Genomic DNA, 18,588 nt, shown 5'->3' with positions numbered 1-18,588 from the left:
TTCATGAGAAATTGCTGGAGTTCATTTTTTCAGAAATACGTTAACTTTTCAAGATTTATTGAGAACAAGTCCGATCCCTATTAGAGGTTAGTTGATAGGTTTTGAAAGGAAACATTCACAAGTACATGTGAATTCATATTATTCATACCATTTTAAGTTGCTCTGCTAAAATGTGCCCATAACATTACACCAGCCTGTTAGAGTTTCCAAGGACAAATAAAAACATCTTTCAGTGATGAGTCATCTAAATTTAATCTAGCAGTACCAGATGTGTGTGAATTTGGAAGTAATACCATATATTTGGGGGGGGGGGGGAGCTAAGATAACAATCAACTGAACAGGTAAAAAGGCATTTTATTCCTGACTCAAGAATCAGAACATAATATGAATCTATTCAAATGGAAAGTTTATATGTTTCAGGCCAATAGCAGTTAATTAAACATCCTTTCCATTTTACAGGAATTTGGTGATTAGAGACAAATGCTTAATGGGAAGAATCACTTCTCCAAAATCAACTACAGAGGAAGTGGCACAGCTCCAGCGCTGATTTCTTTAATAAAAAATTCATCTTTGGTTTAGAATATAATCACACCAAAATGAACTCACGGGCAAACAGTTGATTTAATTAGTATTTTCTTTACTTAAAAACAACTCTTTAGGGGTAAAAGATACAAGAAAGACAATTAATTACATCTATCAGTTGGAAACCGGTTCTTTCTTTATCTTTATAATTTATTGCTTTTACAAATTCTCCCCAGCACAATTACAGGACACCAGAATACTATGGTGGACCTGACAGCCATAAAATCCCAAAATAGCAATGATTGATATCTGTATACTGAAATGCCTTACATCGCTATGAACGTTAAAGTCAATATTAACATTATGACCAATATGGCTCAAATTATAAAGTACAAACCAAGATAAAGGGGTTACACTAATTTCTGTCTCATTAAAACAATTAATGAGTTTAACAAATCATAAAACAATGAAATATTATAATCTTATGTTAGGAAACCCAAAATTTGGATGTGGTATTATCCCATTTATAAAAATGCAGTCCAAAATGTTTTCTACATTGCATTGCAAACTCTCAATCAGATTCGTTTTTCAGATAAGAAGTTAAAGTTGATATGGATGCATATTCCCATAACAACAGTTTATTTACATTTATTTATTCAATTTCTATCGCAGTCGGAGAAATCAAAAGCACAGAAGTTAAAATAACCAGGAAACAGACCCTTAACACACTCGGGGGCACAGGCACATAACCAGGTCTTCAAAGCTTTATGAAAGGCCAACCAAGTCAGAATCATCCTAATTTCTGGAGAGAGAATATTGCAGAGGGCAGGGGCTACAAAACAGAAGGCACACCTCCTAGTCTTCACCAGCTGACACGCCTTAGCTGAAGTGACCTGGAGTATATGTCCTCCTGTCAGCCAGACTGGATTGGATAGAAAAGACAGTCCTTCTGGTAAACAGATTCCAAGCCAGAAAGGGCTTTAATGGTGACAATCAGCATCTTGAAATACAGGCAGAAACACACTGACAGATAATGCAGTTCACGAAGCATTGGCCTTCCACGCATCAAATATCCCACACTTTTGACTATCTATGCAGCTGCATTCTGCACTTGTTGAAGCTGCCAGATGCTCTTCAAGGACAGCCCCATGTAGAGTGTGTTGCAAGTAATTCAGATGGAAGGTCCCAAAGGCATTGCCATTCCATTATAAAAGGGTTTACTTCATAATTCTCAGTATAAGAAGTATAAGGAATCATAGCTGTTATCTTGTCCAAAGCCAGTTCTGTACACCTTGTAGGAATGTAATGTTAGTAATTCAGGGGATGGGCTGCGACAGGTTCGCCCAGGCTCAGAAGAACCCATAGCTAACGTTATGGCCAGTTCAGAGAACCTCCAAATCCCACCCCTGGCTGGCCCGCCCTCCCCACCTCTGTCCTTCCAGGAGTCTCCATGCAGCTCCTTTTGGATGCAAGGTGAGCGTAGGGCCCGCATGGAGGTTCGTGGAGAGGATAAAACAGGCCTCCAGGAAGGCCTCCTGAGCCCCGGGGAGGCAGTTTCGCCCTCCCAGAGGCTCGAGGAAAGCCCCCCGAGCTTGGGGAAGGTGAAAACACTCCCCTACCATGGTGCAGGAGGCACGCGCACCCTGCAACTGGGTAGAGAACCTATTGCTGAAATCTTTGAAGCCCAACCCTGGTAATGTTTAATTAAAAAATAGGTTGAAAAGAGAAATTCACCTTTAACATTTGTTTCATTTATACATTGTATGCCAAAATTGTTGGACTTTGGGAAGTTATTGGTTCCTGATTGTCTTTAACTGAAATCTACTTCAGAAAGTTGTAATGATAAAGCAAGGAGAGGCAGATATCTCCCATCTACCCCAGAACCTCCAGAGGAAAGGGAAGATGTGATCATCCTTTGTGACTTTCTGACAAGACAAACAAAGTCGATGGGGAAGCCAGATTCACTTAGCAACAGTGTTACTAACTTAATAACAGCAGTGTGGCAAAAAAAGGTTGTGAAATGGGGCAAATCTCACTTGACAAATGTTATACTTAGCAACGTAAATGTAAGGCTCAATTGTAGTCGTAACTCAAGGACTACCTGTTCATATAATTTATGTACAGGATATATATATGTTCACCTATCTCACACCATAATTCTATGTGACTCCCAACAATCCATCATGGGCGACCGCCAGTCAGATGTGTCTCTGAGGTCCCATTAGGTGGTAACATGATGATGCTGCAGGTTTTTAGGGAAGCTGAGCAAAGAAGGATAGGTTTTTTTCTTGACAAAAGGGATATGCAAGGAGACAATTGGTAAATTTTCATTTCAGTTGGTATGAAAGAAAAAGTTCCTGGATGTGTCCGTCATCTGTACCCCTGTAACTATCTAGTTTGGCTCTGCAACCAAACAAGACAGACACAGACTTCAACGGATAATTAGAACTGCAGAAAAAACAATTGCTACCAAGCTGCCTTCCATTGAGGACCTGTATACTGCACGAGTCAGAAAGAGGGATGTGAAAATATCTACAGACCCTCATATCGTGGATACAAATTGTTTCAACTTCTACCCTCAAAATGACGCTATAAGGCCCTGCACACCAGAACAACTAGACACAAGGACAATTTCCCCCCGAATTCTCTGCTAAACAACTAATTCCCACAACACTGTCAAATAATTTACTAAGACTGCACTACTATTCTTCCTCGCTTCGTTCCTAGTACCTAGGTCTCTTCCCACTTATGACTATAACCATGTTGCTTGTATCTTTCAAATTTATATCGTTTGATTTGTTTCCTAGTATGATTTGATTGCTTTTAGCAACCTATGACTATCTCTAATTGTTGTATCTTATGATTCTTGATGAATGTGTTCTATTTTATTTTTCTTTATGTACACTGAGAGCATATGCACCAAAGACAAATTTCTCGAGTGTCCAATCACACTTGGCCAATAAAGAATGTCTATTCTATTCTATTCTCTTTTGTATGAAATATGCTTTTAAAACATATACATGCAGCAAAAAAAGGAAGGGAAAAGACCAACTGATTGATTGATGGGGTGGGGATTTAAGAGCATCCCCCCCCCATCTTTCCAAATTCTCTAAAGAAATTGGAAGCCACCCTGCATGTCATGAAATGCTGAGTATATAGAGACAACGCAAATCTATCAGCCTCCACCTTCTGCTCCCCAGCAGGAGAGAATAGAAACACCTCCCGTTCAATTACTCAACTTAAAGTGCAACATCCTATTGTGCATCTCCTTCCCTGCCTTCCGAACAGAATGGAAATAAAATAAACTGCCAGCACCAAAGATGAGTAACAGGATACTAAAGCTTGCTTGGCACAAGGGGCGGAGGGAATGATCCCTGTTTGGTGTTAGAAGCCAGAGATTAGGCTGAAACATGGGAAGTGCCCACCAGTGTGGAAGAGACCTATCCACAAGGCATCTTCAGCTAATTTTAGTGTTGCAAACAACAAAAATGCCTCTTCTGCAATTCTTGACACAAACTGAGACAGAACAACAACAATTAAAGAAAATTAGCTCAGTTTAACTCATCACATTCAAGTGATGACATGAGATTGCAAATGCATGCAGCTACTTTATGCTTGTGATATAAAGATACATATGTGGGGAAGTACCTCTTGTAGCATAAAGTGTTGTTGTTTGTGCAATACCACACAAACAAATGTTTGCTTGTTTTCAAAGCAAAAATTTAAATCTGTCAACATCCCAAGAAATCCATTGTGCTCTATTGAATGAAATGAGTAGAAAATGACCATAGATGGTGACAAATCCTCACCTTAGATTTAGAACAGGGATCCTTCATCCTAGTGTTACCAGATCAGGGCTGCAAAAATCTGAACAATCACTAGATGGCAACAAAGAAACACACAGAACCTCAACTCTTTGCTGCCATCTAGCAACTGTGCAAATATCACCAGTCCAAATCTGGTAGCTTCACCCTTTCTCAAAGTCTAGAGAAAGAGCTTGCACTTTCAGTTGTTGTTCTTCATCAGAAAGACTCCAATTCATTAATAGTAGCACATATTGTACGTTTAAGACAAACCGCAACTGGATTTCACATGTATGTTTTTAAAGAGTTGGTTAATAAATGCTTGCAATATGGAAGTGAGTTCACTGAGTGTTTTGAGGCAAAATTGCCAGCATCTGCCATTACATTTTTGCCATTCTTAGTTGTAAGGTAGAAGCATACAATGACTCGTGTGACAGCAAAGAGACTAGAAAACTTTGAAATGTGGATTTTATAGAAGGCTACATAAAATATCATAGTGTGCATATAAACAAAATGAGATGGTCCTCCAAAGACAAATAAATCCTCTGCTTGGACACTGTGCCTACCATCACCAAAAGGACAGTAAAATATTAAGCACACAGGGTAAGCAATCAGAAATATAAAGAAAAGATTCAAGAAAACATAGCACTGGCAGATGGCATCAATCCTAGTTGAAAAAACGATATGTATTGTTTGACAAAAATGCATTTCCTTGTTTAGTAACAGCAAAAGAGCAAATATTGTTGATGGTCACTAATCTCTGGGAGAAAAGAAGAAAAAAAGAAGAAGAAGAGTTCATTTGTGATTGTTTATGGTTCATGCACACAAATTGTGTGAACATTGATGTGGCATCTGCCTTGCTACTCTTCCACGAATCCCATTTCTACTCTGAATTTTTTTCTGAAAGCGAGTCATGAACTTTAACCAAGATGAGATTGACCTGCAGATCCATAGATTGTCCTTGGCTATTTTATGCTCTATTCGTACAGTGATTTTGATAAGATGAACACTCTTGGAAAAGCTCAGTATTATCGCAAATGGTCTCAATTTCAAGAGTACATATCTGACTGAATTGGAGACATCCAGAGCTTCAGAAATTGTGTTGTAATCTTCTGCAAACTGATAGGTATTAATGCCTTTTTTAAATGCAGTGGGTATGTCATCTTTCTTGAATATTGTCCTATTCACTACGATGAGTGAAACAAAACTTTGTAACCACGAGTGACCCAAAACAGCCCTTATTGTTTAATGCAACACAAAAAGAATTGCCCATAGTTAATCCTTTAATTTAAACTATTGAATTGAGGTCAATATTAATGTTCATACTAAGATGTTATATTCTGAATTATTTGTTCGTGAAATAAATAGCATTATAGCACTTACATACCATTTCATAGTGCTTTACAGCAGCCCTCTCTAAGTGGTTTACAGAATCAGCATATTGCCCCCAACAATCTGAAACAAGCACCATATTTGGGTATTGTTTGCTTCTCTTCTATATTAGTGGGGTCCACATGAAGTTCTGTCAACATTTAGTGGCAAAGCAATTCTTAAAATCACGTACATACACAACTGAGGCATCTCATATTGGAACACGTGAAAAATTAACAATGGACAAGGGGAATCTCAACATCAATTAGCAATTGAAGTGAAGCCACAGAGCTTAGTAAAAAAACGTAGCACACAGTTTGATGCATATATTCACTGTTTTTAAACAAAACTGAGATCCATTTTTTATGGAGCATGACGGGGAATGCTCAGCTTAAGCGTGATATTCAATTCTCTCAAAAATGTTCTGACTTAATAGTCCGGTAAGAATGGCATATGCTGCACTTACCATCTTTAATTTAGACCCATCTGAAGGAATGTAGCTGTCATAAAGGCACAATAAAGATGGGTGACTCTTGAAAGAAATTAGGTAGTGAGTCAAGTAAAATTATTGGGGGAAAAAAATCAAGATTCCTATGGCAGTGATCCCCAATCTTTTTGGCACCAGGAACCAGTTTCTCGGAAGACAATTTTTTCCATGGACATGGTTGGGCTTGGCTTCAGTTTACTCACTCATCCACTGCTCACCTCCAGCTGTGTGGCCCGGTTCCAAACAGGCCAACGATCAGTACTAGTCCATGGTCCAGGGGTTGGATACCCCTGTTCTAGAGAAGAAATAGTTCACAAATGGTAAGGTAAAGGTAAAGCTTTCCCTCGCACGTATGTGCTAGTTGTTCCCGACTCTAAGGGGCAGTGTTTATCTCCGTTTCAAAGCCAAAGACCCAGCCCTGTCCGAAGACATCTCCGTGGTCATGTGGCCGGCATGACTAAATACCGAAGGTGCACGGAACACTTTGCACCTTCACACTGAAATGGTCCCTATTTTTCTACTTACGTTTTTACCTGCTTTCGAAATGCAAGTTTGGCAGAAGCTGGGACAAGTAACGGGAGCTCACTCCATTACGCGGCACTAGGGATTTGAACCACCAAACTGCCAACCTTTCTCATCGACAAGCTCAGTGTCTTAGCCACTGAGCCACTACGTCCCTTAGTCACAAATGGTACAGATCTTAAGATCTTAAATTGGGTCCATGGAGCTTTAAATTGGGGGGGGGGGGGAAATCTCTTTCTTGTACAAGAAAATCCACTCCATAGACAGCACCAAAATTGACTGGTCAATTATTTAATCAGAATAAAAGTGGTTCATAAGTTAACCACATAGTTAAATTCCTTTGTTAAAGGTTTCACATAATATGCCCTGGAAACAACATGGGATGATATTCTTTTGGTAGGTAGTGAAACAGACTTGAAACAGAACTACCTCTGATGCTGACAGCTAATTATTTAAAACAAATATATGGGAACTTCAGCTAGAACTGATGTTTTATTATCAGGTAATGATAAATTACTTAATATTACATAAAATATCAATATTATATGAAACTAAGCTAATACATAAAGTGACGCAGCGGCTCAGTGGCTAAGACGCTGAGCATGTCGATCAGAAAAGTCAGCAGTTTGGCAGTTCGAATCCCTAGTAACAATACAATACAATACAATAGTAGAGTTGGAAGGGACCTTGGAGGTCTTCTAGTCCAACCCCCTGCCTAGGCAGGAAACCCTATACCGTTTCAGACAAATAGCTATCCAACATCTTCTTAAAGACTTCCAGTGTTGGGGCATTCACAACTTCTGGAGGCAAGCTGTTCCACTGATTAATTGTTCTCACTGTCAGGAAATTTCTCCTCAGTTCTAAGTTGCTTCTCTCCTTGATTAGTTTCCACCCATTGCTTCTTGTTCTACCCTCAGGTGCTTTGGAGAATAGTTTGACTCCCTCTTCTTTGTGGCAACCTCTGAGATATTGGAATAATGCTATCATGTCTCCCCTAGTCCTTCTTTCTCTTAAGCTAAACATACCCAGTTCCTGCAACCGTTCTTCATATGTTTTAGTCTCCAGTCCCCTAATCATCTTTGTTGCTCTTCTCTGCACTCTTTCTAGAGTCTCCACATCTTTTTTACATCATGGCGACCAGAACTGAATGCAGTATTCCAAGTGTGGCCTTACCAAGGCATTATAAAGTGGTATTAACACTTCACGTGATCTTGATTCTATCCCTCTGTTGATGCAGCCTAGAACTGTGTTGGCTTTTTTGGCAGCTGCTGCACACTGCTGGCTCATATTTAAATGGTTGTCCACTAGGACTCCAAGATCCCTTTCACAGTTACTACTACTGAGTAAGGTATCACCTATACTGTATCTGTGCATTCCGTTTTTGTTGCCTAAATGTAGAACCTTACTCTTTTCACCATTGAATTTCATTTTATTAGATAGTGCCCAATGTTCAAGTTTGTCAAGATCCTTCTGTATCTTAAGCCTATCTTCTGGAGTGTTGGCTATTCCTGCCAGCTTGGTATCATCTGCAAATTTGATGAGTTCCCCATTTATTCCCTCATCCAAATCATTGATGAAGATGTTGAAGAGTACTGGGCCTAAAACAGAGCCTTGGGGTACTCCACTGCATACTTCCCTCCATGTAGATGCAGTTCCATTGAGAACTACACGTTGAGTGCGGTTGGTCAGCCAGTTACCAATCCATCTGGTGGTGATGCTGTCTAACCCACATTCTTCTACTTTATCTAGTAGTAGGTTATGGTCTACCTTATCAAAAGCCTTACTGAAGTCCAAGTAAACTATATCAACGGCATTCCTCTGGTCCACTAATTTTGTCACATTATCAAAGAATGCAATAAGATTAGTCTGGCATGATCTGTTTTTGACAAATCCATGTTGGCTTTTGGCTATTACTTTGTTTGCTTCTAGGTGTTCGCAAATTCGTTGCTTGATTATTTTTTCCAGAATCTTTCCTGGTATTGAGGTTAGGCTGATAGGTCTGTAGTTTTGTGTAAGGAGTGAGCTCCTGTTACTTGTCCCAACTTCTGCCAACCTAACAGTTTGAAAGCATGTAAAAATGAAAGTAGAAAAATAGGAACCACTTTTGGTGAGAAGGTAATAGCGTTCTGTGTGCCTTCAGCATTTCATCATGCCGGCCACATGACCACAGAGACATCTTCGGACAGCACTGGCTCTTCGGCTTTGAAATGGAGATGAGCACCGCCCCCTAGAGTTGGGAATGACTAGCACAGATGTGGGACGGGAACCTGTACCGTTACCTTAAGATAATACATGTTTTAAAAATGTAACCATACTTATGTTAACTTTTGGCAAAGGAGATTGGACTCTTCAAAACTTGCCTGTTTTATAAAAAAAAATGGTGCCATCTAAATTATTAGAACACACATGTTGCTTTATGTTTTTATCATATTTATTTGTCATAATGTGCAACAATAAGTTATATATACAAAATTACACAAAATTGTTACAATATTTATTAAGAAAGCAAGACTAATCTTGCCTTTTGCTGCTTTTTAAATTACAGTAAAAAGCTTCTTTCTATTTTAATCAAAATATTAAATATTCCTCTGTTCACATTGGTACTGTGGATTTCAAAGCCTTGATATTCCCCAGACATAAAATATGTATTTTTAAACAATTACCAAAACAAATCTAATGGCAATTTTTCAGTTCTCCAAGATAACTTTGTCAGTAGGAAATGGGGATCTGAATTATTATTTATAGCTTGGAGCTGCATTTATGTGGAGATGCAGAAGAAGCAATAGAAAATTCTTGCATGTTATAATCCCAAAATTATGACCCAAAGGTATTTCTTTCTTTCTTTTTTAAAGTGCTTGTGAATTCTACCAAACCTAATCCTACAAAGATGGAATAAAAACTAAATCCAGTTCGCAACAATGAACCTATGGGATTACTTTATTATGTCACCATCTTAAAAAAAGGAAAAGATAGTGTGCCTCAGTTCTACTCTAATGCATGTATACTTGATACATTTATCTTGTTTTCTTAGCAACAGTACACAACCAGCTTGTCAAAGTCTTATTATGGCATTTTTATCCGCCTATTATTATTTACGATCTAGAAGGCCCAACTCTGCTTAGCCTATTGAAGATCAGTCAAGCTTGGCCTAGATCATGCCACCTGCTATGACAGTTGCCTCCTACCTCTGGATAATTGCCTTAGAGCAGATGTTGAGAAGGTCACAGTGGGCAACCTTCTTCTGCCGTAGAACATCTTATGATGTAATGGTTAAGCTGTGGTATTTGCAAATATTAATTCCACGGGGGATTGCTTGGGTTTCCACTGAGCATCCACCAGAACAGTCATACTGTGCACTAAATTATAGGCCATGGAGGCTTAGAATAAAACCCAAAGTTACTTCCGCCCCTTTTTCAAGGTACTAATCTGACACTTCTATTTATTTGTGTCTACGAAAATAGATTTAAAGGTGGCTTCCAGCTGCATTGGAAAAAGCAACTGTAACAAATATTGTGTTTGCAAATTAAGTACAGGAAATAATTCTATCATTATTCAGAGGAGAAAGGACACAGCTCGGGTAGTAAATATATTTTAATGCAAGAACTCATGGGCTAACAAACTGGATGCTGCATGGAGACATACCAATATTAAATATTCATCTCGGTGACCCCATTAGACTAGAATTTGATTTTTCTTATTTGGAATAAAGGCACTAGGGGGTTGGCCTAGTTATTATTTTCCTGAACATGAATTATAGTTTTATAGCATTTTCATTCAGTCATGCTTCTTGTAATTAAAAATGTTTTAAAGGCATGTTGTTTCTTTTAATAATAATAACTTACTGAAATCTGTCAACATAGCAGTTTCTGATAGGTATATTAGCAAACTTGCTAATTAAATTTCTACCAACTCTTGGGCTCTGTAGTTATGATTCCTGGCATAAAAAGAGGGACTATTCCTTTCAAATCTATAAATAAAGACCACAGGCCATTGTATCCAAGTAGTATCCCCAAGTGGGATGTGCTATGATAAAACTCAATAGTTACTATCCGCTCTTTTTTTGCACAAAGCGGGTTATCAGAATGGGTCACAGGAACTGATCCAAATGCAAATTTCTCAAGTGCTGATGATAGGTAAGAATGGATGAAGGCCCTAATAACTATATAATTATATATAACTATATAATGTAGATCAGTGGTGGGTTTCAAAAATTTTTAGAACCTCTTCTCTAGGTGTGGCCTGCTTTGTGGGAGTGGCTTGCCAGCCATGTGACCAGGTGGGAGTGGCTTGCCAGCCATGTGACTGGGTAGGGGTGGCTTGCCAGCCATGTGACTGAGTGGGCATGTCCAACTTGTAAAATGTGGTGAAACTCACTTAACAACACTCTTGCTTAGCAACCAAAATGTTGGCTCAGAAACTCTGGCATTTGAAGCACGCAAGTCTTAAAGCTGTCAAGTTACAAGACCCTTGCACCCCTAACCCTTTAGAAAAAAACCCCCAGGGGTGTTCAAACTTGACAGCTTTAAGACTTGTGGACTTCATCTCCTAGAATTCCTTCTCTCGCTCTTCATCTTAATGATGTGTGGACGGGTGGGGGGAGGGAGCTGGAACCGGTTCTAAAAGGCACTGTAGATTTGTGGAACCTCTTCTATAGAAGAGGTTAGAACTGGCAGGAACCCACCCCTGATGTAGACCATCGTAGCAAACATTAGGTGTTCGTATGATATTCCTATAATCAGTTCTTCCATGGATTTCATTTTAAAACATGTTATACAGTTATTTTAAACAATATTGGAAAAATCAGTACCTTTACATTAAATAAAATAATTTACAGCAATACAGTTTTATCATTTGGTACTTAGTCCAACATCCTATAGGCAGAAAAGAAATTATCCACTTCTGAGGAACCTGCATCCATCATAGATGATTCTGAGATATTTAATTCACATGGCAAACAGGTCCTTCTGACAGATGGCCTATCAGCTGGGGAAAAGATGAATTAAATGAAACACATCTTCAAACATGCCCCAACTCCATGCAAATTCAGATACTGTGACAAATTGGGAATAGTGTATTCTCATTTGCTCAGATATTATAAACCAGATTTATTTTAAAAATAATCATAAGAATGATGATTCACTACATTCAAATATTAGAGGGAGCTGTGCTTGTATCAAAAGTAGATATTTCTGTTTCCTCATTAACTACTCTTGTTTAGTGTTCCTATTACAGCTGTCCAGAAAAAAATGGCTTTGGGTAAAGTAAAAGCCATCACAGGAAAACTAAGCATACCATGTACATTTCTGTTGGTGACTGCAACAATTCTAATCAAGAAATCTGTAATATTTTTAAATGCTTTCCATAAAAGTGTTTCAACGGTCATTAATTTCCTTTGCATCTAAAGTTGATCAATTTGGTAGATTTATTAGAGGCTTCTTCCTCTTGTTAATGATCTCTTTTCAAGAACTAACAAATGTTCCCATTTGTTTGTTCTAGTGCATAAAAGATGGCTCTGATCAGATGTTTATAAAATGCAATAATACATTAATAAATAAATTCTGCTTATATTATAAGTAGTTTTAAGTTTTCACTAGTATCTATGAAAATATTGCTGAAATTTCTGCGTGGACCACATGTACAAACTCTTATTTGCTACAATTTGAGTAAATTGGAATAAAGCTATAGATCTTATAATAATGATAATTCAGCCAACTTCACCTACAGGCATGGATTTTTTCCTCCCCAAATCCATAATATATGGGAGAAAAATTATAATTCAAAAAATACTTCTTGTAGCAGCACAGATTTTCATATACATCACTATTTTTGATGTGACATATTCATTATCCAGGACCAAAACAAAATTAACCCATATTTCTTCAAAACAAGTAACGATACTAGTAGATTGATCTGTACTCATGCTTGTAAATGGAATTGTAAATGAACTGTAATATCTTTTGGGGACATAAACAAGTCTTGTTGTAAAAGTCTTCCGTTTGAGCACTTTGTATTTGATTCCAAAAACCCAAAACAATTAAATTGTTTCAATAGCAAAAACGATACTGAAACAAAAGCTACAGAAGCTTCACAAGTTTATCTCCTTCTCAATCCCTTTGTTATTTCAATCACCCCATCATCCTCTGAAAATGAATATCACAAAGATGCAAGTCAGGAGGTCACAGCTGGATCAGGCTTTGGCATCACTTGGGCCCACTCTAAGATGTCTACACAGAGAGACTCAACAGCATCCAATCGCTCAATCTGAACCAGTTTTGTCAGCAGTTCTGGGATACTATAGCCAGCTGTGCTGATGCGGTCGAAGACTTGCATGCCATCTGTCATGCCACCAATTTCATCCCGTTTCAATCCAAAGCTCTCAGCAAGATGGCGCCAGGTCTTCACAATGGCTTTCTCAGTGTTGTAAGTGGAGCTGAGCATCCTGCTGGTCTTTTCCAGGCAATCAAAGGGCAGTTCTGTGGGACTGAGGCCTGGAAGGAAGTTCACAGTCACATGATTGGATCTGCCTTGTTACTATTTCACATATCTATCCCTTAAGATAATATTACATTGTATATTCCAAATGAAAACATATATTCACATTATGCATTTACAGAGTTGACAGGATATGTTGGCTCATCCCTATTTCTACTTCATAGTACTTTCACCCACTAATGCTATATCTTCAACAACATATATTCTATTTCACTGCTTTGATTTCATCTTATAGAAGGTACAGCAGCAAAGATTGTTGAGTCTCTTACTTTATATTTTAAAGCATTTTTATTTGTACTTTCTCTTGGAATATATACTAATCCATTGCTTCTCTATCCCTTGTGATTTAAACACTTGCCAACATAACCTTCTGTCAACCTTCACATGAAGCAACAACAAAATTTAATTAAAGGAAAGAGATGTGTGTCTCCAGCCTCAAAGAAAGGCAGGAGAAATGGTCCATTTGTACCAGAACTGGGAATTTGGATCTCATTGAACTACATGTTTGAACTGTTTCAGCCCACACAGCTCTTCATGAAGGATGGTGGAAGTATGCAATCATCTGAAAGGTCTCATGTTCCACAGCCTTTTATGAGAAATTCAAAAGAACCTTCCTGCAATATTTTCTTTTTTATTTGTGTGTGGGTGTTTTTTTTAAAAAAATCTCTTTATTCTGGGAGCAATGCACTCTGTATTAGTTAACTTCCCACTTCTTATTACAGTTAAGAACAAATCCAGCTCTGAAAGTTTCTTTTTCTTCCAAAGCTTCTTCTGAGATAAAGCAAACAAAACAGACGTGAAACAACTTATATCCACAAATATGTAAGTTACTGTATATAGGGTGTATATGTTTTGCCTCTTTTACAGTTTTTAAATAATATATAGTATATCACAGACAGTTATTTTCTGAGTCTGGCTGTGTACAAATATAATTAATCAGCTTAAAGAACCCTACAATATAAGTTTATTTTAACACTTTCCACCATGTGCCATCTGTCTTCTAGAATAACTCTTGAATTGATTCTTAAACATCACAGATAAAGGCAGGATGCCTATGGGACTACAAATCCTATTACTGGAGTGTTTCCACAGAGATTGCTTACAAAAGAAGTTTTCAAGACTTTTCCCTGTTGAATTTCCAAATGTACCAAATGCCAACCTGATTCTGGCATTAGAATATTCAGCTTTACTTCTTCCAAAATAAGCTTTAAGAAAAAAAATCCTTAGAATGGGATTAATCTGTATCTAGAATTTGTGACTCCTTGGCAGTGTTGAAGCTCCATAAAGATGTGTACTTAAAAAAGCAATTCATTTGTGTTTCAGTTTCTATATTTTATTTCTTTTCACTCACCTTCTGCCACACTGCATACATTAGTATATAGGTCGAGTATCTTTTTTCTCCGGCTTTGTATCTAAGGAAAATAAAAGACAAAAACATTTATCTTTCAAGACTAAACTGACCTAAGTCATTCAGGATTGTGAAGAATCAGAGGAAAAAATGGCATTCCTTATGTATTTGGTATGATAGAATAGAATAACAGAGTTGGAAGGGACCTTGAAGGTCTTTTAGTCCAATCCCCTGCATAGCAGAAAACTGTACATCACTTCAGACAAAGGGATATCCAACATCTTCTTAAAAACCTCCAGTATTGGAGCATTCACAACTTCTGGAGGCAAGTTGTGCCACTGATTAATTCTTCTAACTGTCAGGAAATCTCTCCTTAGTTCTAAGTTGCTTCTCTCCTTGATTAGTTTCCACTCATTGCTTCTTGTCCTACCCTCAGGTGCTTTGGAGAATAGTTTGACTCCCTCTTCTTTGTGGCAACCCCTGAGATATTGGAACACTGCTATCATGTCTCCCCTAGTCCTTCTTTCTCTTAAGCTAGACATATCCAGTTCCTGCAACCATTCTTTATATGTTTTAGCTTCCAGTCCCCTAATCATCTTCATTGCTCTTCTCTGCACTCTTTCTAGTGTCTCAACATCTTTTTTACATCGTGGAGACCAAAACTGGATTCAGTATATACAGTAGTTTTGGTTTGAACATAAATTACATACAAATCTTGGCTGTAGAGTTAAAAAAAAACATATATTTGTGCATACATAGCTGGAAAGAAGGAATTGTGTCAAATTGTTTGTGTTTTAAATGGAAATCTGCTCTTTTTATTTTTGTTCAAAGCACACACTGCTCTGGCTTGGATTCCTGTAATTTGGCTCTCCGGATTTTATTTTTTCCAGAGATTCATATTGGATTGGACGAACTATTCAACTCTTCGTTCTGAGTCCATGGAAAACGGGGAGGAAATATCAAGATTATTATTGGCGTTGACAAAACTGAGGCAGCTTTAGGCAAGATTCTTCCATGTGGCTTCCTTGACATTACTGCTTCTCTGCCCAGTATGCAACCTATTTATTATTCTCCTTTAAAAAGAAACAAAGAGAGATCCCTTTTATTCCTTCTTCGTACATTGTGTCACAATGGGCAGGGGTGACATGTTTTTGAAGTCATCTGCACTGGAATGGTGAAGCCCACAGAGTTGGAGGCTAGAGGTCTCAGACCTTTTCTCTCCGGAGCCCTTTGGGGGTTCACACCTTACCCCTTCATGTCCTTTGGGTGAGTGACTTGGGAATACCTTACCTGGCATTGTAATCTGCGTTTATGCTTGCAATTTGGGAAGCTGCGGACACTCACCCCAGCCTCCATTCCTTCTTCCTCTCTGCCTTACGGAGTGGACAGTTACACTTTGCAACTGGGAACATCAGTGGGGGCCTTTGCTCCTGGTTAACACATCATTTCTCTGAGAAGTTGTAAAGGGAAGAATGATGCTGCAACATACTGCAGTCTTCTTAGAGGCCCAGGACCTATATCCCTTCATCCAGACTTATATGCATCACAGATTTCCCTGAAGGGGCCAACAGCCTTCCTCCTACAAACATGCAGTAATGATTCTTGCAAGAACTTTTTGCTTCTAAGAGGAAGATGGGTTGGCTAAAAAGGCAATAATAAAACTGCAGTCTGTTTCTCAATCATATCCTTGCCATTAACAACTTTGCCTCTAAAGCAGATATATACTTGAATACATTTAATGAAAAAGCCCCTGTATCAAACTGTAAGGGCACTGTGTAGCAGTGACGTGCAGTCAGGGGAGGCAGGGGAGGCAGAGCCTCACCACTCTCATCATGAAAATAAAAAAAAAATACTCCGGGAAGCCGCAAAAGTGGCTGGGAGAGGCGCGCAGCTTGGTTTAGCCTCCCTGGACATCTCAGCAGCAGCCCCAAGTGTGCCGATCTCACCATTTTTTGCATCGGGCGAGCCCAGGATCCTTGCAAGGGGAATGGGACCACATGTGCAGGAGGCTCCTCAGCTCCAGCCTCAATCAGCGCAGCTGCGGTCCCCTTCATGTTGGCTTAGGAAGGAGGGGAATGGGACCACGTGTACAGGGGAAGGGGATCGTGGCTGTGCTAATCTGAGGCTGTGCGCTGAGGAGCCTCCTGCACAGGTGGTCCCGTTCCCCTTGCAAGGATCCCGGGCTCGTCCGATGCAAAAAATGCCTAGGTAACATCATCAGTGCTAGAAGGGGGGGGGGAGGAGGAGAAAGGAGAAGTTTCTCTTCTCAGAAATGTCTTCTTAGTGGAGCTGCGGCAGCCTGTCTGTCCCTTTCTGACATTTCTGAGAAGAGAAACTTCTCCGTTTGGGCTGCGCCCGTGCGATCGGAGCAACCACGCGGTTTGATGACGTCACCAGCCTCACCAGTCATAAACTTCACCGCACGTCACTGCTGTGTAGTATCAAGTCCTTAACTGTTGCTGGCATATTTTTCTGATCAGTTCCAGGCATGTTTCTTCCCTCCAGCAGCTGGTCACTACCTCATGTAGAGGTTTCATATTGGGCTGCTCAGTTCTCCATGCTTTTTGATATATATAATTTTGTAGTTGATCCAACAATGCCCTGTTAAGACAATGATCTTCTCCCTTAGAAGCTCATATTTCCTTTCCCACCTGTGCCACATTACTGCTAAACTTCCTTTTTCTTGATTTTTAAAACATCATTAAGTTGCAATATAGCAACGTGATTCCTTTCCTATAAACTGGAACTCTCCATTTTTCCTTGCTGTAAAGTTTTTATGAACCCACAGAGGAAAGTAGGGGTGAAAGAACGTGTTCCCTATGGTTATGTTAATTGTAGCATTAGAACTACGATACTGTGAAAATAAAATAAAAAAGCAAATGTATGTCTTAGTGCAAAGGAGATCACCTGGGAAAGAGGAACAGAGGGTGAAGGCAGCCGGGTGTGCAAACATTTTGGAAAGCAGGGAAAAGCACAGGGATTTGTGAAAATTGTCTTTTTGGTTTGCGAGTAGCCTTTATCACAGTATTTCTTAAACTTTGAGAAGGGTGAACTTAATGCTGGCTATGGGATTCTGGGAGTTGACGCCCACCAATCTAAAAATTGCCAAGGTTGAGAAACACTGCTTTAGCAGTTTGACGGAAATAATATAATTCCACCCCATTTTTAGCCTTTTTCTGATCAGCTCATCACAAAGACTCCTTCGTACATTCTTCTTTTGGATACTGTCCATTTAAAGTGCAACTAATCACTGTAACACATCATCAAAAAGGTCACTGATTCAACAAGATTTCCAATTAACTTACTCCGGTTGATTTGTTGTTTGTTGAAGATTTATCTCGAGCCAAATGTACCAGAGACAACAAACACAATTCTGGAGATCCTTGCTTGTCAATTGCAGCTTCTTCGTCGCTGTCCATGCTGCGACTTAAAAGCCTCTCGTTCTCCGAAGAAGCATCATTTTCACTGAAAAGCAACAAAACCACAAATTTAATATGCTGGGATAGCTTTTCTAAAACAGCGACAGGCACAATTCCAGAAATGCCCTTTTGGATTTACATTGCATACTTGTTAAATGTTTATTTAATATAGACGGTGAATACTAGATTGAGAGTAAGTAAACACTGCAAAAAAAGGGGAGGCAAAACATTAACACTCTTCACTTGTATCTGCAAATTAATGCCTAGCAGTATATTTATTCAAAAGTAATCCTGGTTTTCTTCAGCAACGTAGGACTGTAGTGTTCTGTGCATTTCCACTTCCAAGGGAACTTACATGCCCAAGTCCAGCCCTCGTGAATTATTCCACTGAATATTTATGAATGAATTCTCTGTGCATATAGATCCACTCCTCACATTTCATTTAATAGGGGCTGATCCACATCTGCATGTGAGCACCTTTACTTATTTATAGTTTTAATTTTGAAGAGTTTAAGTAATGGGAACTGTTCCCTCTTAAACAATGCTTGAGCCTTCATTATTGCCCCTCCTAATTTATTTGATCTTATTTTCTCATTATGCCAGCCATGTCATTGCCAATGAAAA

General features: G+C 38.9%; 1 protein-coding gene across 1 annotated transcript in view; it reads right to left on the bottom strand.

Annotated features, from left to right (window-relative positions):
- Positions 1 to 11,439: 11,439 nt before the first annotated feature.
- Positions 11,440 to 18,588, bottom strand: part of EDAR (ectodysplasin A receptor) — a 99,310-nt gene continuing 92,161 nt past the window's right edge. Inside the window, exons 10-12 of the mRNA XM_081945963.1 lie at positions 17,851 to 18,010; positions 14,549 to 14,609; positions 11,440 to 13,193 (exon numbers count right to left, since the gene is read on the bottom strand). Coding sequence (XP_081802089.1) covers positions 12,874 to 13,193; positions 14,549 to 14,609; positions 17,851 to 18,010 — 541 coding nt within the window. The 3' untranslated portion in view covers positions 11,440 to 12,873. The remainder of the gene's footprint in view (positions 13,194 to 14,548; positions 14,610 to 17,850; positions 18,011 to 18,588) is intronic.

The sequence above is a fragment of the Natrix helvetica genome (genome assembly GCF_964273705.1).
Source record: "Natrix helvetica genome assembly, chromosome: 3".
Lineage (NCBI taxonomy): Eukaryota > Metazoa > Chordata > Lepidosauria > Squamata > Natricidae > Natrix > Natrix helvetica.
Note: the sequence above shows the minus strand (reverse complement) of the source record. Positions and strands in the feature narration are given on the sequence as shown.